At 39.3% G+C, this 21782-nt stretch overlaps 1 protein-coding gene across 2 annotated transcripts in view; it reads right to left on the reverse strand.

Annotated features, from left to right (window-relative positions):
- Window positions 1-21782, reverse strand: part of PIK3R4 (phosphoinositide-3-kinase regulatory subunit 4) — a 152444-nt gene that overhangs the window by 55753 nt on the left and 74909 nt on the right. For both annotated transcript variants that reach the window (XM_077491502.1, XM_077491503.1), the window contains 5 exons: window positions 21074-21277; window positions 17934-18135; window positions 14203-14390; window positions 11855-12065; window positions 1134-1299 (listed from right to left, as the gene is read on the reverse strand). In XM_077491502.1, coding sequence (XP_077347628.1) covers window positions 1134-1299; window positions 11855-12065; window positions 14203-14390; window positions 17934-18135; window positions 21074-21277 — 971 coding nt within the window. The remainder of the gene's footprint in view (window positions 1-1133; window positions 1300-11854; window positions 12066-14202; window positions 14391-17933; window positions 18136-21073; window positions 21278-21782) is intronic.

A 21782-nucleotide genomic window follows, 5' to 3' on the forward strand; every position in this document is an offset into this window, starting at 1 on the left:
ATGCAATGCAATGCATTTTTTGCCCTATAAACTTTCATGGAAATGCACGCAAAACTCATGTACAAATGCTTTGATACTTGACCCAATACTTGGACAGTCAGGAACGATCGGTGCGGTTGTGGGGGGAGTTACAATCACCAAACTTCCTGTGTAGCTATCAATAAAGCAGCTGACAGCCATTTCTCCTCCCCCTCTGTGTCCTCCTCCGGGTCCCCCCCTTCCCCAGATCTGTCAGGGTGGAGAGCGGAGGAAGGAGCTGGTAAATATGCCATTTACCGACTCCTTCCTTTTCTGAATGCACAGTCAGTGATCACGGACTCTGTCCATTCATAACTGAGCATCATAACCTGTGTTTACGTTGCTTCAGTTAATAAATGAACAGGAGCAGCTGTCTCCTGTTCGCTCATCTTCAGTGCCGCTGAGGCTGCAAAGAAAGGAACTAGGGAATCTGTGTCCTTAGTCCCTTTCCGTGTCTCAAAGGGGAGATGTCAGGGGTCTGTCTACCTCACCCCCCCCCCCCCCCCCCGGGCTAATAAAAAAATAATAATAATAAATATTTAAAAGTTAAATTGTAAAAAAAAAAAAAATGGACACTGGACACCGTCCACTAAACCCCCCCCCCCCCGTATCAGCGAGTACTTGGAAAAAAAAAGTATCGATACTTGTACTCGGTCGTAAAAAAGGGGTATCAGTGCCACCCTATATAAAATCCAGTCTCCTCCTCCAACAAAAAAAGTACATTCAAAACTACACAAGATTGCACTACAAAAATGCATCATGCTGCAGCACTAATATGAACCTATGCTTAAAGTGATTGTAAATCCTCACATATACCCAGTGAAAAGACTGGCCTCAGATGATACACAGAGATGAAACAAATCCTACATAAGTTTCACCTGTTTATCTGCAGAAATCTGTCCTGTACATCCATTCAAAGTGCTGTATTTACAAATAAGTAAAAATTATTTAGAGAGCACTACAGAAATATAGTTTATGAGATAAGTACTGCTTGGTCTGGCCAGTTTCAGCAGTTCAGATAAATATAAGCATTCACACTTTGTTCATACACGCTACGAGAAGGAAACATTCTATATTGCTCATGAGGTCTTAATAGAGGAGTCAGCTGATTATACCTTGTGGTTGTGGTTTTTCCCTCCATCTTCTGACTGTTCCAGATTTTTACTGTTCCATCGTTTGAGCAAGTGGCAAAAATGGAATGTTCATCAGAGACCCGAATTCTGTTTACTGGGCCCTTGTGTTCATGTAAATGTGCCACCAACAAGCCCTTAGGATGCCACCCTGTGAGGACAAAAAGCACATATATCTATTTCTCAGTACCCAAACACTAGTGAACATTCCTGTTAATTAAATAACTAAAATATGATTCAGTAGCATTGCTACTTGAGGTAATTGTAGCTGTATCATTGCTAAACCATATAGTAGCATTGCTAAAATTATTTGTGGGCCTGATGAAGGGTTCTTACTGTACATAGCTATGAAACATCAAGCTATGGTATGGTCTTTAAAATGTTTGCACTCTGCAAGAATATCAAGGTATGGGATGCCAGCCAATAGTTATTACAGCAGCCTATTTATTAGGCCTCATGCTCACTGAGGTTTTAAAAAACGAGCTGCAAAGCTAGTACCGACGCCAGGAGAAAAGCAGCGTTAAAAACGCAATTTTTTCAGCGTTTTGCATTAGGGCCAATACATGTTTAGCCACACTAGCTTTCAGCCGCGTTTTTCTGTCTCTAGTCAAAATCAATGGTTCCCTATGAGAGCCCATTGATTTGAATAGAGGTCTCACCAGAAGTCAGATCAAGATGATCCGACTTGCGGTGCATTTTGTGTGTTGAGAATCTTGAAGAGGAACCCCGACAAAATATTGTGTGAGGTTCCCCCCAAGATCCATACCAGACCCTTCTCCAAGCACGCAGCCCAGTAGGTCAGGAAAGGGGGCGACAAGGCAAGCTAACCAGGGCATTATGGGGTGATGACATCACAAGGGACATGTCCTCTAACTTGCGTCACCGGGTGGCCCCGCCCCATGCCACTATAAGTCATTGCACAAGGCGAAACCAGCATTACACCGGGAGATCATGTTGCGTCAAAATTGGAAGAAGAAAAGGGGAGAAGACCCAGCAAAAGAGCAGAAGATGGCAGAGAAGACCCGGAGAGGGGAGAAGACCCAGCAAAAAAGCAGAAGATAGCGGAGAGAGAGGAGAAGAGCCGGTGCTGCTTTAATAAAATACTTTAAAAACCTGTGTAGTGTGTTTATTTTTGACACTTTTTTATTTATGTGAATGGGTAGGGGTACGATTACGCCTAGGGTGGGGGGCCATAATCTGGGGGGCAAGGGTTGTCAGGAAGAGACCTTTGTCCTCATAAACATGGGGACAAGGTGTTTTGGGGTGGGGGGGTGCAGGGGCCCCCTCTGCCCCAATGCACCCACCCCTCATGTTGAGGGCATGTGGCCTGGTATAGTCCAGGAGGGAGCGGACTCTTGGATGGACGGATCCTAGCTCGCTCACCCCCCCCCCCCCTTTCTTGACCCACCAGGCTGCATGCTCGGATAAGGGTCTGGTATGGATCTTGGGGGGTACCCCATGCAAAATTTTGGCGGGTACCCCTTTAAGCACACAAGTCGCATCCGCAAGTCGAATCATCTTGACCCGACTTCTGGTGAAACTTCTATTCAAATCAATGGGCTCGGTCCAGATGAAAGGAAGGGCGTGGTCGCGGGGAAGGGGCGGAGCTGCTGGTGGAGATGGCTGCTGCTCCGTAGAGTGGACCTAATGCTATTGCCGCTGATGCTGCTCTAATGCTGCTCTAATGCCGACCTTACTACTCTAACTCGTTTTGGCCTGAACTATAAGGCTGGATGGATTAACAGTGAAAGGCTAGTCTATGCCTGGAAAGCTTTAAGCTTTAAACTTTACGTTGCCTTACCTGCTTGTGCTGCGAACCTGCGGTGGTTGCCTGTGTTCCCTCCCAACCTGCCATTGAAACCCCAGTGAGGGTGAAATAACTGAAACCCGAGTCCGCGTGAAGCGCCGAGGAACGAGACACAGCCGAATCGAGGAAGTGGAGGAGATCCGGCGAAGGGGGTCGGTGCGCGGGCGGAAGCTGGCGGCCGATACTGAAAGCCGTTTGATCATCCACGCGGCGGCGGTCCCGGAGGTTCCCGGCGGAGACCAGGTAAAATCTCAGGGGGAGCGGCGGGGAAGCCCATGATAGGAACCAACGCTCTGAAAACCTCGGGGGACTCTAGGGCTGAGGCGGGAAGCCAGAGGATCCCAAAGGTAAAGGGGAGGAAACAGCACGGGAGAATGAAAGACAAGATAAGGACAGCAAGCTGAATGTAAAAAAAAAGAAGTTTTTGATGTTAAAGGTTAAAAGACTGCACATATGTCATAAAGAAAGGAGAAAGAATCCTGGAATAGAGCTAAGAGAAGAAAAAAAAGGAAAGTGTGCAATAAAATTAAAAGTTGGCTGGTCAGCTTGTTGGGTTAACTAGGGGAATTTGACTGATTAACTAATGTAAAAACCCAAATGGTTAAACCACATAAAAACAGAGGGTTTATTTAAACTGGGTCGGAATGTTATGGACTGTCTGTATAAATGTGGAATACATCTCAGTAATAGTATTGAAAATATAATAAATACGGATTAACCATTAAAAATCATTGCTGATAAATCTGCAATCTCTTAAAGGGCCAATTACAGCGTAATAGAAAAAAGGCTGAAAACCCCCATAGGAAAACATAATAATAAGGACTACTGCTGATAAGCCCTGCAATCTTTTAAAGAGATATTTGCGGTCTAATAAAAAAGGGCCGAAAGTATCACAGGAAAGTTAAAGGGCAAACTATGGCACCAAAGAGGGGTAGTAAAACACCCCAAAATCAAAAAGATAAAAAGGACAAAAAAGCAGAAAGAAGTAAAGGCACCACAGGGGCCCAAGCCAATCAAATTACTGATATTAAGGAGTTTTTTCAGCAAATGCACCCACAGACAGAGATAAAGGGTCAGTCTCAATCGCCTCAGCAAACATCACATATAAGGCACACGCTACAAACATCACAGGAACTATTGGAAATGACGGAAACAGAAACATCAGCGTCTCTGGGGGCACTAGGAGAGGATACAACGAATCATCCTAGGAACAGCTCACCAATAGAGATAATGGGATCATTAACAGAACAAAGGGAAGGTGATAATGAAAATTGGGATATAAGGACATATATTCGTTCCCTCCCTACTAGGACAGACATGGACCAATATATACATAGATTGGAGGACACCTATAAGGCTGAAATACAAGAAATTAAAACATCTACCCAAAGAACACAGGAGATAATAGGCAAACTGGATATAAGAATGACAAAAATGGAGCAAGAAATGTCCCGACTAAAAGAGAAATTACATGAACAGGGAAAAGATCTAATACAAGCTAGAAATGCTTTAGATGAACAGGAAAATAATAGTCGAAGAAATAATATAAGAATTAGAGGTTTGGATGAAAATGTGAACTCAAGGGACTTGATATCAGTTTTACAGGGGATCTTTCAAAGGTTGGACAGGGACTTGTCCATAGACGATCTGCTGATCGATCGGGCATACAGAATAGCTGGAGTGAGGAGGGCAAAAGCTGGTGAAACTAGAGACGTTATCTGTAAACTGCACTATGCACGAATAAAAGATAAAATAATGACTGCAATAAGACATAAGGAGAATATAGAATATGACGGAAAACAACTGACATTTTTTCAGGATCTAACCAAATATACTCTGGACAAAAGAAGAGCATTAAAACCACTGGTGGAGCAACTTAGAAAAAGGAACTTGCAATACAGATGGAAATTCCCATTTCAACTGCAAGTTTATTATGAAGATTCGTCAGTAGTTTACAGGAACCTAGAAGACTTACCGGAATTTGTAAAGGATCTTGGTCTTTCACCAGTAGACTTACCAGAATGGCCAAAACCTTATAGAAAAATAGTGAAACAGTAAAAAGCTTATAGGGAATTATGGAGGTGGATGGGGGGAGGGGGAATTTATTTATTGATGGGGGGCCAGTTGGAGATTTATGGTTAAAAATTTTTTTTTTTATAACTAGGGGTTAAAGGGTATGGGAAGTTTTTGATATAATGGAATATGACAAAAAAATTTTTTTTTTTCTTTTTTTTTTTTTTTTTTTTTTTCTTTTTTCACAAATAGGGGGAAAAGGAAGGAGGGGTTTTTTTTGTTTTTTTTTGTTTTTTTTTTTTTGATTTAATGAAATACGGCAAGTTTATTTACTTATGGAAAAAAGGGAAATGTTTTTTTTTTTTTTTTTTTTTTTTTCTTTATTCACAATGGGGGATAAGAGGGAGGAGGTGGTTTGTGATATAATGAAATTTATTTATTTATTTTTTTATTTATTTATTTATTTTTTTTCTCTTCTCACAATTAGGGGTAAAAGGGAGGTTTTTGGTAATAAATGAAATATGACAAATTTATTTATGTAGGGGAATACACAGATAAAAATAGAAATGGAATTGATTAATAGAAAAATTATAAAATTTATTTATTTATTTATTTATTTATTTTTTATTTATTTTTTTTCACAACAAGGGGTAAGGGGAAGAGGAGGTTTTTGATATAATGGAATATGGTAAAAAATAATTTAAAATTTATTAAATTAATTAATTTTTTTTTTTTTTTTTTTTTTCCCTTTCTTCACAATTAAGGGGAAAAGGGAGATGGAGGTTTTTTGTAATAAATGAAATATGACAAATTTATTTATTTATATAAGGGAATACACAGATAAAAATTGAAATGGAATTGATTAATAGAAAAATTATAAAGTTTTTTTTTTTTTTTTTTTTTTTTTTTTTCTTCTCTTTTCACAATAAGGGGTAAGGGGAAGAGGAGGTTTTTGATATAAGGGAATATGGTAAAAATTATTTAAAATTTATTTAATTAATTAATTTATTTAATTTTTATTTTTATTTATTTTTTTTTTTTTTTTTTTCCTTTTCTTCACAATTAAGGGGTAAAAGGGAGATGGAGGTTTTTTGTAATAAATGAAATATGACAAATTTATTTATTTATATAGGGGAATACACAGATAAAAACTTAAATGGAATTGATTAATAGAAAAATTATAATTTTTTTTTTTTTTTTTTTATATATGGAATATTTTTTTTTTTTTTTTTCCTCCCCCTTCCCCCATCCTTGTGCCATTTATTCTCAGATTAAGCCTTGGCCTCCCTCCTTCGTCTAAAACTTTTTTGCGAGGATCAAGGGTAAGAGGGAGGAAGCTTAAGGACATAAACTAAGGGATAAGTGGAATGGCAATAGAAGCCAGAAGCATTGAGTTAGATATGAATAAACAGGCGGCTTAGGAGACAGGGGTACTGACGGGCGGCTAATCTGCATCAGCGGTCCTGATATTTCCCCTTCTAATAGGGATCTTACTTGTTAAGTAAGTTAGACTTTTTTAAGTCGGTAGTTATAGGGTAGTGAATGAGAAGGAGTGAGTGGGGGGGGGAGTGAGTGGAGAAGGGACAAGGGGGGGGGGGTAAGGAGAAAATTAGGGATAAGGGGGGGTTAGGACTAAGTGTAGGGGAATAAAAGAATAGCCCCCTTATATTTTTTTTTTTTTTTTCCTCTCTCTTTCCTCTCTCTATTTTTCCAAAGTAGCTGGGACCCCCATAGGGAACAGTATATCTCAATAAATTAAAATGGAGGGGTTGAAAATGTGTTCTTTCAATGCAAGAGGCCTCAACTCTCCCTCAAAAAGAAATCAAATTTTAGACTTTTTCCATAAACAAAAGGTAAAAATAATCCTATTACAAGAAACGCATTTTCGTTCCGACCACATTCCGAAATTAATTAATAAAAATTATATTAATTGGATTCATGACACATTTACATATTCCAAATCAAGAGGGGTATCAATAGCTTTTCATAAAGATCTGTTACATCAAATAGTTCAGGAACATAAGGGAAAAGATGGTAGGTCAATAGTTGTAAAGGTAAAAATACTTGAGAGGATGGTTACAATTATTAATCTTTATCTACCAAACTATGAACAGGTTAAGACAGGGATAAAAATCCTAAGGAACGCACTGGATAGTGCAGAAGGAATAATAATAATAGGAGGTGATTTGAATTTTATAATGGATATGAAAAGGGACACTACCAATATCAAATCTCAAAGGGAAAATAAACATCTAAAAGAATTTAAAGAATTATTAGATAAACATCAAATGGTTGATATATGGAGGGTACAACATCAAAAAGAAAAGAACTACACATATTACTCAAATGTTCATGACTCTTATCATAGGTTAGATTACTTTTTCCTGAACCAAAAGGGGCTATTGTTGAAACCAACAACAAATATAGGAGGGTTTTTATGGTCAGATCACGCACCCATATATTTAGAGTTAGCAATAACGGAATTTGTAAAAACAAGAGGAAGGTGGAGTTTGAATGACAACCTGCTTAAAGATAAAAAATGTTTTGAGGATATCCAGCGAGAGATAAGGGAATTTCAGTTAAATCACGATAAAGATGATACCTCACCCCCCATACAGTGGGAAGCTTTAAAATGCGTATTAAGAGGACTGTTCATCAAGCACGGAAGTAGAGTAAAAAGGGAAAAAGAGCAAAGGAAAACTCAATTGCTGTTGGAAATTGGGAGACTGGAAGATAAGCACAAACAGAAAATGAAGCCAGAGGATTATATACTCTTAAAAGATAAAAGAATTGAGCTACAGGCCGTGCTTAATGAGGAGTCTCTCCGGATAAGGGATAGGAATAAAACACATTGGTATCAATATGGAAATAAACCGGGGAAACTACTAGCAAAAACATTGAGAGACCAACAACCTACAACATCTATAGTAAAGATCTTAAAAACAAAAGGGGGAAATAACACACGATCCAGCTGAAATTATAAAAACATTTCAAAACTATTATGATAAACTATATAATATAGAAATACAGCAGGAAAATAAAAAGGAGGAAAGGGGGGAAGAGATTCGAAAATATGTTAACGAGACAGCCTTGCCCAGATTCTCTAGAGAAGCAATTGAGGAAATGGAAGAAAAAATCTCAAGGGAAGAGATACAACAGGCAATAGCCGAAATGGCCCTGGGAAAGAGCCCAGGACCAGACGGCTATACAGCAAGGTTTTATAAAGTATTTCAAAATCTAATTATACCCTTACTTGAAAAAACATATAACTCAATAACTAAAACGCAAACCTTTGCACCACAGAGTACAGAAGCTCACATTATACTTATTCCGAAATCAGAAAAAGATCATACATTAAGTAAAAACTTTCGCCCCATTTCATTAACAAATATCGATATTAGACTTTATTCAAAAATTATATCTAATAGATTAACCCCAAGAATGCCGGAACATATAAAGCTAGATCAAACAGGGTTTATAAAAGGGCGAGAAACCAGGGATAATATAATAAAGACATGTACGCTTATGGAATATGCTCAGAGAGCCGCCATCCCAGCCTGTTTATTAACTATAGATGCTGAGAAGGCTTTTGATAGGGTGGGATGGCGGTTCTTAGAAGAGGCATTATTACAGATAGGACTGGGCCCTAGGATGTTAGGCAGAATTATGGCACTATATGCCAACTCAAGAGCCAAAATAAGAATAAACGGGATGCTTTCAGAGTTTATAAAGGTATCAAATGGGACCCGTCAAGGATGCCCCCTATCTCCTTTATTATATATAATAGTAATGGAACATCTAATTAATGCAATAAGGGAAAATAAAGATATACAAGGGATTAAAATTAGAGATAAGGAGTATAAATTGGCAGTATACGCTGATGATTTATTACTTTATATAACAAATCCTATTATAACAATCCCTAATATAATAAAAGAACTTGATAAATTTGGGGAATTAAGTAACTTCAAGGTAAATTACGAAAAATCTGAAATGATGAATATTACTTTAGAAGATAAAATGCAATCACTTTTACAAAAAGATTTTCCGTTTAAATGGCAGAAAGAGATGATTAAATATTTGGGCATCATGATTCCGAAGGATCTGAAGCAGATACAAGAACTCAATCATAATGTGATTATACGTAAAGTAATAAAACAATTGCAAAAATATGAAAGAATAACACAATCATGGTTAGGGAGAATAAATATAGTAAAAATGGAATTATTACCAAAGGTCTTATATGTATTCCAAACGCTACCCATTGCTTTATCTAAGAGGATAATGATGGATTTAAGGAAGGCTATAAATAGTTTTATATGGACAAAAAAAACCTCCCGAATAAAAAGAGAAACATTAACTAGAACAAAAGAAAATGGAGGTTTGGCTTTACCTGATTTTTTAAAATATATGCAAGCGGCATCATTGATTAGAATTATAAATTGGCAACATGACAGTAAAAATAAACAATGGGTAATGCTGGAAGAGGATATTGCAGGTATACAGTTAAAATTCCTGCCATGGATAAGACCTGAACTAAGGGAGAAAAAAAAGGAACTACCAATTTTTGTTAGAGCTACTTTAAAAATATGGGATGCGGTGCTCAAAAAAGGAAAGCTATCCTCCAGGACTGGACCCTTGTCCCCATTGATATCTAACCCAGAATTTAAGCCAGCAATGGAAAGTGTTAGCTATTTGAAATGGAATAAGATGGAGAATATAAGACTGATCCAGATCCTGGTGGATGGTAATATGCCTAGTTTAAGCGATCTTGGATTAGAAATAAAAAAACACTGGTTGCAATATCACCAACTAGAAACATTTATTGAAACCAATATAAACTTAATAAATAGACCATTAACTAAATTTGAGCAGATAATATTAAAGGAGCAGAACCATAAAAATAAACTATCTAAAATATACGAATCACTGTTACCCACAGGAGATATTAGAGACTTAATAGGAATAAAAAAGTGGGAAGAAGAGTTAGGAGAGATAATTGTAGAAGAAGAATGGAAAAAAATATTAGGAATAATACACAAAACCACAACGGCATTAAAACATCAAGAACGAAACTATAAAGTAACAATGAGATGGTATTGGAGTCCAGTGGCACTAAAAATAATTAATAAAGGCAACACAGATAAATGCTGGAGATGTGGGATAGAAAAAGGGACAATGGTGCATATTTGGTATAGTTGTAAGAAAGTAAAAAATTTCTGGTTAAGGATTTTTGAGATATATCAAAAAGTGACTGGAAAAAGACTGACTCCAGACGTGAAGATAGCATTATTTTCTCTTACGTCAGATACAGTACACAATATGAAACAGGGGATAATACAACATATGACAACAGCAGCTAGAACAATAATAGCACGTAAATGGAAAGAAACTATGAGTCCAACAATAGGAGAATGGATATGTGAAATGAACGAAATATGCTTTATGGAAAAACAAATAAGAGTAGAAGGATATATAAATAATCAACTACCAATTGTATGGAAACAATGGGAAGAGTTTAGGTCCTCTAGTGGAATGAGGGAATACTTATAATGTGGGGTGGGGGAGGGGGAGGGGAGAGAGAGGATAGGAGGGGGGAAATGGGATATTAGAGGGAGGGGGGATAGATAGGGAGGGGGGGAAGGGGGGATAGATAGGGAGGGGGGGAAGGAGGGAAAGATGTTAAGAAGAGAGGGGGGGGGGTTTCCTTTTTTTTTTTTTTTTTTTTTTTACTATTATTTTTGAGTGTATGGGGATATGTTAGTAAATGTATTATATATTGAGAGAGTTTTTTATGTATGATGTAGTAAATGTACCAGAATGTATTATGGATAATTTTGAAAAAGAATAATAAAGAGAAAAATTTGAAACAAATCAATGGGCTCCCATAGGGAACCATTGATTTTGAATAGAGATAGAAACACGGGACAGTGCATAATGCTGTGCATACAGCGTTAAGCCCCGTTAAATCGCGTTTAACACCTTTTACCGATGTCTGTTGTTTTCACAGCTCTAGTGCTGGAGCCTCAGAATGCACTGGTCCTGTGTTTTTTTGGAGCTTAAAAACACCTATGCCGTTTACAGCTCAAAAATGCCATGGTGGGCACGAAGCCATAGGCTAACATGGAGAGGCGCTTTTAAGCTGCAAAAAATGCTCAAAAAAGTGGCTGTAAAAACGTCCGTGGGCATGAGGCCTTAAAGTGTTACTAAACCCAGGACCTGGCATTCACTATCTCTGCTCTCCCACAGCACACAGAAATATATATATTTCTTTTAGTAAATATAAACTGCTAAATACCTTTTTCATCAGCAGTATATAGCAGTTTTGTGACTTCTATCCGTGTCTGGTTAAAGCTTGTAGGAGGAGTTTTCATTCTAGTCTGACTGTCATATATAGCTGCAGGACCCCTGACCCTCTTGCCAGGACAGTGCTGATTAGCCCTCTGCTGATCACATGCACCCTCCCAAGGAAAGAAAAAAAACTCTCTAGGAATAAACACCAAACTGAGCATGTGCAAAATGACTCCAAAGGCTCTGTCTTATCAGGAGACAGATTGGGGACAGTGGAAGAAGGGGAGGATCAGAGAAGGCAAGATCAAACAACCGTTTCACACAATGTGGAGAATTAACCCCTTAGGTTTCTCAGCGAGTATAACAAGCATATTTTACTGCATATACAGATTGATTTTATGGTTGTGGGTTTAGTTTAGTAACACTTTAAAGTTTCGTGAGTGATGGAAATATATTGATCAACAAAAAGAACCTGACAGGTCTAACCCTTAATTCTTTATCCAAAACTGGAAAAAATAAATGTTTTGGCTTATATAGATTAATATGGATCCAGCATCTACCTCACCACTGTACGCCTGGTGTGTTCTCTACATACCTGTTGGTGGTGGTTTACTCTCCCACTCAGCATTCTCCATCATGCACTTAGCTAATCTCTCAGCATTGCACTGCTCCCGCTTCTGCTGGATCAGCTGTTGAAGTTCAATTTTACAAGTGGTCATTCGGATCTGGAAAGCCGACGGTTGAGATGTGCTTGTGTAGATCTGCAAGGTGGGACGCCTTGACTGGATTCCTGTTCCTTCTGCTGACTGTTGAAGAATGTAAACATTGTGACATATTTGGTTAGTTGCTAGAAATATATTATTTTGAACATTTCTAATGTGGAACGCCAACTAATTAAGGTGTACTACTAACAAGGAAGGAAACTCTATAACTCTGGATGAAGCACCATTTGTGCCTTAAACACTACAACAGCGCTGTTATCTTTATTAATGCAGGTAAACAATCCTTTAACTCTAATTAGAGTACCAGATTTTCAAAAAATCTATACAGCTTCAACTCTTCTGGGAAGGTTGTCCACAAGGTTTAGGAGTGTGTCTATTGCAATGTTTGACCATTCTAAAAACGCATGTGTGAGGTCAGACGCTAATGTGGGCGAGAAGGCCTGGCTCGCAGTCACCGCTCTAATTCACCCCAAAGGTGTTCTATCGGGTTGAGGTCAGGACTTTGTGCAGGCCAGTCAAGTTTCGCCACCCCAAACGTGCTCATCCATGTCTTTATGGACCTTGCTTTGTGAACTGGTCCAAATCATTTGGTGTGTGGGGGGGTTTATGGTGTGGGGTTGTTTTTCAGGGGTTGGGCTTGGCCCCTTAGTTCCAGTGAAGGGAACTCTTAAAGCGTCAGCATACCAAGACATATTGGACAATTTTGTGCTCCCAACTTTGTGGGAACAGTTTGGGATGGCCCCCCACTGTTTCAAAATGACTGCGCACCAGTGCAAAAAGGTCCATAAAGACACAGATGAGCGAGTTTGGGGTGGAGGAATGTGACTGGCCTGTACAGAGTCCTGACCTCAACCCTATAGAACACCTTTGGGATGAATTAGTGCGGAAACTGCGAGCCAGGCCTTCTCGTCCACATCAGTCGTTGACCTTACAAATGCGCTTCTGGAAGAATGGTCAAACATTCCCATAGACACACTCCTAAACCTTGTGGACAGCCTTCCCAGAAGAGTTGAAACAGTTATAGCTGCAAAGGGTGGGCCAACTCAATACGTATTGAAACCTAGGGAGTAAGACTGGGATGCCCTTAAAGTTCATGTGCCCCAATATTTCTGGTAATATATTGTATATACAGACCTCAGACATAGAGCAACAGAGTTTTCAGAGTTGGTGGACTGTACATGGCTGCTTCAGGGTATCTCCAGAGATGGATATTATTTTTTGAAGGCACAATGCATGTATAGTATTTCACAGCAAAGCTGTAACATGTTAGATGTAAGCACTGCCTAGCCAGAGGCATAATTATTCTTTTACAGCTGAGGTTTGTAAATGCATTTGATTTTTTGATTTTTTTGGGGGGAAAATTCTTTTTATTCACAGATTTGTTTAAAACAGCAAAAACAAAAAACCACGACAGAAACCCAAATAAATGGCCCCTCCCCATTGTGCAATGTCCCAGGTAACTCAATCACGTGCCCTCTGGGCCTACTCGACTCATTTTACAGTACATGCTCAGGTAAAACAATGACCACAATCACCTAGTAGCTATACGGCCTGTCTCATCTTTAAAAAATAAATAAAATAAAAAAGTATGTTTCCTTTTATGTAACCTTTAACCCATCACTCATGCATGCATTTGATTTTTTAATGGGGAAGGTAATGGGCATTGAGATGAGGCCTTTATTGTAAACTGCACCTACCATTTAAAGAGGAGCTCCAGCCATATTTGTGTTTATTAAAAGTCAGCAGCTACAAAAACTGTAGCTGCTGACTTTTAAAAAAAACAGACCCACATCTGTCCTATGGTCCAGCTCTGTGCTCACCTGAGCCATTTGTTTTATATGAGTTATTTCCCCTACACTGGCATGTCCACTGCAGGGACCCAGCTGTGAAAGCTTGCAGCTTCCTAGCCGGGGTGCCCGCTGCACATATGCGGGCCGCGCTGCACATTCTGAAAGGTCCCGCAGTATTTTGGGGCCTTGAAGGAGTAGTTACGGATAATATCTGTCAAAACCAAGTACCATTTGCTAAAGGGGGGAGAGAGGAGGCCTTGAAGCAGAACTTCTTCTTTTGGGTAGAGCTCCACTTTAAATTTATAACATTCCTTTGGATTCTTGAAGCTTTTACATACTAATATGTGAATGTTATTAAAAAAGTTTCCATGAACTAGTCTGTTAGTTGGCCAGGTTTTACTTCTGGCAACAAAAGTTTTTATATTCACTACCTGCGGAGAGGAAGACAATGGAGCATTAATTGTTGCAGAAGATTCGGAGCGAAGAGGTCTTTGGGTTTCCTGCTCAGCTGGAGGCAGAGTTCGCGTTACTGCCTGATTCATGTTTGCTGGCTCCATGGCACCAAACATGCTCTTCCATTCTTCATTCACATTGGAGTCTTGCTTCACATGCTTTCGAGCTACAGACAGAATACAGTTGGTAACATTTATCACAAAGCACTTATAAAATGAAAGTGAGAGTCCGATTGCTTTATAGTGGCCTCAACAAAAAAAACATTTCCTAAGAAACATTATCAAATAAGCCTAAATGTCACTTAAAAGCAGAACAGTGCCTATAATTATGTAAACTCACATTGAAACCCAAACTGTAATACTTGTTTAAAAATGTAATTCAATTCAGGGATCTCTGACAGCACAATCACTTTCTTGACTTTGCTTTTCTGCACTGCAGTAAGAGAAACACAGCTTGGTTGAGGACCTCCACAATCTGTGAATGGATCATGTGCACACTACTCCAGGCAGAAGGATCCCTGTATAAGAATCATATGCAAAAGAAAATCCAATAGTCTTAGCCCCTGTACACACGGTCGGAAATTCTGACGGAAAATGTCCGATCGGACCATGTTGTCGGATAATCCAACCGTGTGTGGGCTCCATCGGACTTTTTTCGTCGGAATGTCCGACCAACAAAGTTTGAGAGGATATAACCTTTTTCCGACAACATGATCCGATCGGACTTTGTCCGATTGTTTGTAGAGAATTCCGATCGGACAAAGTGCCACGCATGCTCAGATCAAATTACGAGACCAAAGCTATTGGCTACTAGCCACAACGTAGTCCCGTCGTAACAAACAAACGTCATCACGTTGTGAACGATCAGATTTTCCAACAACTTTGTCCGACCGCGTGTATGCAACACCAGTTTCAGACAAAATCCGTCTGAAAAAAATCAGACGCATTTTGTTGTCGGAATGCCCGACCGTGTGTACAAGGGCTTAAAGGGCTGCCGTCCCTTCTGCAGTTGGAGTCTTGTTGTGGCAGATAACATGAAGCTAATTTAAAGAGATAAGCAAATATTTTCTAATACAATAATACAGTACCTTGAAAAAGTCATCATATCCCTTGAAAAAAATGTTTAACAACCAAAAACATAAATGTATTTTATTGGGATTTTATGTGATAGACCAACACAAAGTGCTGCATAATTGTGAAGTGGAAAGGAAAATGATAAATGGGTTTCAATTTTTTTTCACAAATAAATATGTGAAAAGTGTGGTGTGCATTTGTATTCAGACCCCCTGAGGCAATACTTTGTAGCACCACCTTTCACTGCAATGACGCAGGTTGGACTTGATGGACTTGTGTCTTTTTTTCAACCTTACCAACCATATAACTATGCACAGCTGCAAGTCTTTTTGGGTATGTCTGTACAAGCTTTGCACTAGGGATCGACCAATTAATTTTTTCGGTGCCAATACAATACGGCATGAGGGGGGATTGCCGCTCTCACTGCTTGTAATAAAGCCGAGCGGCTGCTGAGCCACATCGGTTGTTATTACAATAAAGCTGACCATCCGCTCTAAAGAACGGTACTGGGGAGATGCCTGCAGCTGCAGGAATCACACTGGTAGAGCCCCTTGAAGCAATATCGGTAATATCGATAAGTATCAATACCGATACTTCAAAAAAAGTGAATATCTGTTGCTGATAATTGGCCCCGCCGATAATCGGTCGATCCCTACTTTGCACATCTAAAGAGTGAAATCTTTGCCCATTCTTCTTTGCAAGATAGCTCAAACTCTGTCAAATTGGATGGAGAGCATCTGTGAACAGCAATTTTCAAGTTTTGCCACAGATTCTCAATTGGATTTAGGTCTAGACTTTGACTGAGGCATTCTAACACATTAATCTGCTTTTATCTAAACCATTTCATTGTAGCTCTGGCTGTATGTTTAGGGTCGTTGTCCTGCTAGAAGGTGAACCCTGTATTTGGCTCCATTGAACTTCCTATCAACTCTGACCAGCTTCCCTGTCTCTGCTGAAGAAAATAATCCCCACAACATGATGCTGCCACCACCATGTTTCATGGTGGGTATGGTGTGTTCAGGGTGATGTTCAGTGTTAGTTTTCCGCCACACAAAGCATTTGCTTTTAGGTCAAAAAGTTCATTTTTTGGTATCATCTGACCTGAGCACCTTTTTCCACGTTTGCTGTTTCCCCCACATGGCTTCTCACAAACTGCAAACAGGACCTTCTTATGGCTTTCTTTCAACAATGGCTTTCTTCTTGCCACTCTTCCATAAAGGCCAGATTTGTGGAGTGCAGGACTAATAGCCTCTCCCATCTGAGCTGTAGATCTTTGCAGCTCATCCAGAGTTACCATGGGCCTCTTGGCTGCTTCTCTAAAGAATACGCTCATTGCCCGGCCATGTCTCGATAGGTTTGCAGCTGTGCTATACTCTTTCCATTTTCGGAATATGGATTGAATAGTGCTCCATGAAATGTTCAAAGCTTGGGATATTTTTTTTATAACCTAACCCTGCTTTAACCACTTCTGCCCCAGAAGGATTTACCCCCTTAATGACCAGGCCATTTTTTGCCATATGGCACTGCGTCACTTTAAATGACACTTGCACAGGCATGCAACATTGTACCCAAACAAAATTTATGTCCCTTTTCCCCACAAATAAGAGCTTTCTTTTGGTGGTATTTGAACAAATCCCAATAAGTGTATATTGATTGGTTTAATGTGAAAGTGATAGCGTCTAAAATATAGGGGCTAGATTTAGGGACTTTTAAATTAGTTTTATTGTTTTTAATGGTAATGGCCACGATCTGCGATTTTTAGCAGGATTGTGAGATTGCGGCGGACAATTCTGACCCTAAATGACACTTTTTGGGGACAAGTGACAGCAATACAGTGATCAGTGCTAAAGAAAAATGCACTAATCAATGTATAAATGACACTGGAAAAGAATGGGTTAACACTAAGGGGGCGATCAAGGGGTTAACTGTGTTTCCTGGGCGTATTCTGGGGGATGGGCTCACTGGGACAACAAAGAGATAGCTTATTACTAGCAACAGCCGATCTCAGAGTTGTCCCCTGTCAGAACGGGGATCCACTTTGTTTACCTGCGATCACGGGTGACCGCCGGACATAGAGTCTGCTGGACCTGCGCACGTGCTCCCCCAGCATGCAGCGGGTGCCCGTGCTATCTCATGCAATGACTGACGTACAGGTAGATTGGTTTGCGCAGCCTAGCCGCTTCATTGAGCACTGTTCTCTGGACAAGCTGTACACTACAGTGATGAGGTCACTGCTATTTTTACAGGAGAATAATTGGATTTGCAAAGGTATTTGGTGAACACAAACTGGCTTTATATCCTTGGTGGCAACTGAGGAATATACTGTATTTAAATTAGGGTATTTTAAGTCCATGTGTCTCCAGCTTCCCCAGCTGCCTAGAAAACAACAAGTGTAATGGATTTAAATTACTCTCTTTCTCCTTCTTCACAGCTAACATTCCATGAATATATGGCTACCTTCCCATCTTGCTGCTGTGTATTTGTGTGAAAAAAAATGAGAGTATAATTATCAATGAAAACTCTGCTCTTACTTCTAACTAACTAGAAATCTTCCCAAGAGGATCTCAACTTCACTGGAAACCCCATTTTATCTTTCACTGACCGCTTATGTGACATGAGCTGATTTAATTACTTACTGCGTTTATCTTCAGTGTCTAACTTTGTTTTTCCAAGATCAGCATGTCTTCCACTGATGCCAAGCTTTTGTAAATCAATCACCCCTTTGATGGCACTCTCATGCAAGTGACTCTGATCAGCTACATTCGCCTTGGCTTTGTTAGACTTTAACATAAAATCTTTCAAGGCTAAAAGCTTATCTTCCTCTTCTTCTGTCATCCCCTGAAATTAAGAAAATAGGGTGCATTAGAAAAATCCCAAAGTATGACTTTCCTCATGGTAAAATGTCTATCATCTCAGGGATACACAGGAAACAATTGGCTATGGCTGTGCCACAACATGCTACATTTTATTGCAGCGCACAGTGCCAAATCGCACAGCAATGTACAGGAACATAGAGTATTGCACTGTTGTACACTGTCAAGAAATAAAATGTATGTTCTGTACACATTAAATAAACGTAATATGTGACAAAAAAACGACAACAAAAAAGGAGCCATGTGATGTGCTACATTGCTACTGCAGCTAGCAACAGAAAGCTGTTGCAGTGGTAAAGCGCCTTATACAGGAGGTATGTTATGGGCCAGATCACCAGGTGAAAAATAGAGGGGAAAAATTCTAAAAAGTAAATGAAAGCAGCCACCACATCCAATGATTGGTAAGCTGCAATGCATTACATTTTTGGTATTGGGTTTTATACCAGATAAAATTTGAGCCAAACACTGTTGATCATATCAATGCAATAAAGGCAGGATAATGAATACATGGACAGTATTATATGTAGACTGTTATGTGCCTGTGGATGTGATCACTAAGTGACCGTTTCTATTATAATCAATTTAGCCAGAAAATCTTTCAGGTGCTGGAAAATGTCTTACACTTTAGGATCTGATCATACAATTGTCCTTATTCTGATCATATTTAATGCTTATATTATATAATTTTGATTGAACCTTTTCAATATCATACAGTTAAATGGAACTGGTCAGGGTGGATATAAATCAGTGATTTTTTTTTTAAATCCCCCCCAAAAAATCTTATTTTTTTCATTTAAACCTAATTTATTTTGTAATTTTGGAGTAAAAATCTATCTAAAGATAGTTTTCTATCTAAGATACATTAATAATTAAGTTTATTCAGCATGAAATGGAGCTTAGTTATGTAGCATGCGGCTGTATATTCTGCAATATTTACATTTTTATTCATTCAATGAATCCGAGCTCTGAAAGCTGAGATAACATGCACTGCATTAATGCATTCACACAATTTTACAGTAACACTGAGATAAAACAAAGTTCAGGAATATTCCTTTATTCCATTGTTTTGCAAATCGAAGTACACTATATAAACTGTATGATTGAATCGGTTCTGATATTGCTGTTTTACTACTTTACTAACAGCTTATTATTCTAAATGGGAAACCTTCATTTTGTTTGCAAATATTAAAGATTCTAACTACCAGCAAGAATAAGTGCTTACATTTAAAGAGCACCTGTCATTTTAGATCCCGCTGTTAGCAGGCATCCACTCACCCGCTGCCGCCACGTCCTTCACCTTGTTGTGTCACTGCTACATAAGCAGCCGCCCCATTAACGTGAATGGAACTGTTGGTGAGTCAACAGCGGGTCAGCGGAGGAGCCACTGCGGGACAGAGATGACAATTGCTCTTTAAAAATTATGATTTAAATCAAGTTGATTTAAATCAAGCTATTTTACTAATGATTTAAATCATTATTTAAATGGACTTATTTAAATCAAATCCACCCTGGAACTGGTTGAGAGAAAGACTGGAGAAAGACTGGATTTACAAAGTCCTAATAATACAAAGCGGAGTCCCATGGGGGCACTTGCTGAAGAGGAGGGGCCTGAAGTGCCGGTGGGGGACCCCAGAAATGAGGACTATGAAAGCTCTGTGCAAAACCATTGCATAAAGCAGGTAAGTATAACATGTTTATTATTTTAAATTATAAAAAAATTAAATAATGTTACTTCAAAGCTAAATTCCAGTTATGGTTTTTATTCCAGAGATATATTCGTCCAGATTGAACCAATGAAAGTATACATATTCCATACCTGTGGGACCTGTGTGGAAGCAGAGAATCACTGTAGTAGTCATTGCTACTACAGTGACCATTGTTGTCTTCTGGGTGCTGTGCCGAGCGGCTGCCCTGCTGCATAGTAGCCGCAGGGAGTTGCTTGCTTGGCACAGCTACCTTTAGAGAGTGCCTTGTGTGTTTCTCATTGAAACCAAAGAATTCTCTGAATGGACAAGGTGGAGCTAGAGGCATCACCGCCCACCTCTCCAGCTCAGCACCGGACCCGGAAGACCGTGGCTTCTAGAGTTCAGCTTTAACATTGCTAACTAAATATCACACCATCTTCAAGTGATCACAACAAAAATCTTGAGAAGGCTTGGAGTAAATTATATTTCTAAAAAATGATCATAGCTCAGAGAAAACATGATATGTGCACACATCTTTAGCTGCCTAATATATTCCCTTCTATGTCAAGCCTAAATAATGGTACAAAGACAACCAAATATCCAAAATACAGCATCTGTGAACAGTGAATGGTGAATTTTCTAAGAGAGACCCCCAGCAAAGACCAAAAAAAGGGAAAAGTTAAAGTAATATTAAAAGGCAAGTTTTTTTTTTTTTTTAAGTAACAAACATCATACTTACCTTCTGTGTGCAATGGTTTAGCACAGAGCCACCTGATACTCCTCTTCTTGGTTTCCTCGCCAGCACTCCTGGCCCATCCCTCATGCCAAGTGACTCCAAAGCAAACAGCATGGTTTGGGAGCACCCTAGCAGGCTTGCTCCTGAACCGCTGATCTGCATGTCCATTCACACGCAGAGCCTTGGCTCGGCCCTGCCCTCTATCTCCTCATTGGCTCACTGGCTTATTGACTGGCTGTGATTGTCTAAGCCAATGAGGAGGGAGAGTCCCCGAGAGCTGAGGCTCTCGCGCACATCGCTGGATTGCGATGTGGATCAGGTAAGTATTGGGGGGCTGCTGCACACGGAAGGTTTTTACCTTCATGCATAGAATGCACGAAAGTACCAAAAAACCTTGAGCCTTCAGAACTATTTTAAGAAAAGTTAATCTGTAGAAAAATGCAAAATTCTACTACAAAAATTAGCACTTAACATGGTCATACCTGTGACAAAAGTTTCTTCAAGAGCTGAGCAATAGCTGGATCTTCAGGAGGAGGACACTCGAGAAAGGTGCCGTTCCTCTTTTTCTGGCGCATCTGCAGATGTCTAAAGAGGCTTGCAATATCCTTTGATCGCAGGGCATAGTCAAAAATTGAACGGCTTACAGGCTCTTTCAGCACACTCAGTAGAACAATTTCTTTGTCTATCTGTTAGGAATAAGGAGGGCGATTACAACGGATATAAACACGTTTTTAAAAAGAAAAAGGACTTATGTTTTATATTATACTTTGTAGGACAGTAGATTCGTACCTTCGTATAGTGTACCTAATGCCAAAAAAAAATATTTTTTTTGTTTTTTTTTATAGAGTATAGAATGGTTTAAACCATCTGTGTCACCTTGGGGAAGAGACCCTGTGCAACCCCAAAACATTGATGATTTTACAAATAAATACTTGCTAATCTTCATTGTTCAGAAGTGTGACTCCCCATTTTTGCTATAGATGAAACCTCTGACGATTTTTTTTTCTGTCCCATTGGGGACATTTTCATTTACTTTCAGTCTTGAGACACAATAGGTAGTGAGAAGAGACCTTTACAAAGTAAGGGAAATCCTTTCCGTTGTTTCCAGAATAAGTGTCCTCAAAAGAAAACCACTGCTTCCCTAAAACAATTACTGTTAAAGTGTTAAAAAGTCATAAAAAATAAAATCAG

This window comes from Lithobates pipiens, unplaced genomic scaffold, assembly GCF_037356315.1.
Source record: "Lithobates pipiens isolate NorthernLeopardFrog02 unplaced genomic scaffold, aLitPip1_a1.2 Scaffold_19, whole genome shotgun sequence".
Taxonomy (NCBI): Eukaryota; Metazoa; Chordata; class Amphibia; order Anura; family Ranidae; genus Lithobates; species Lithobates pipiens.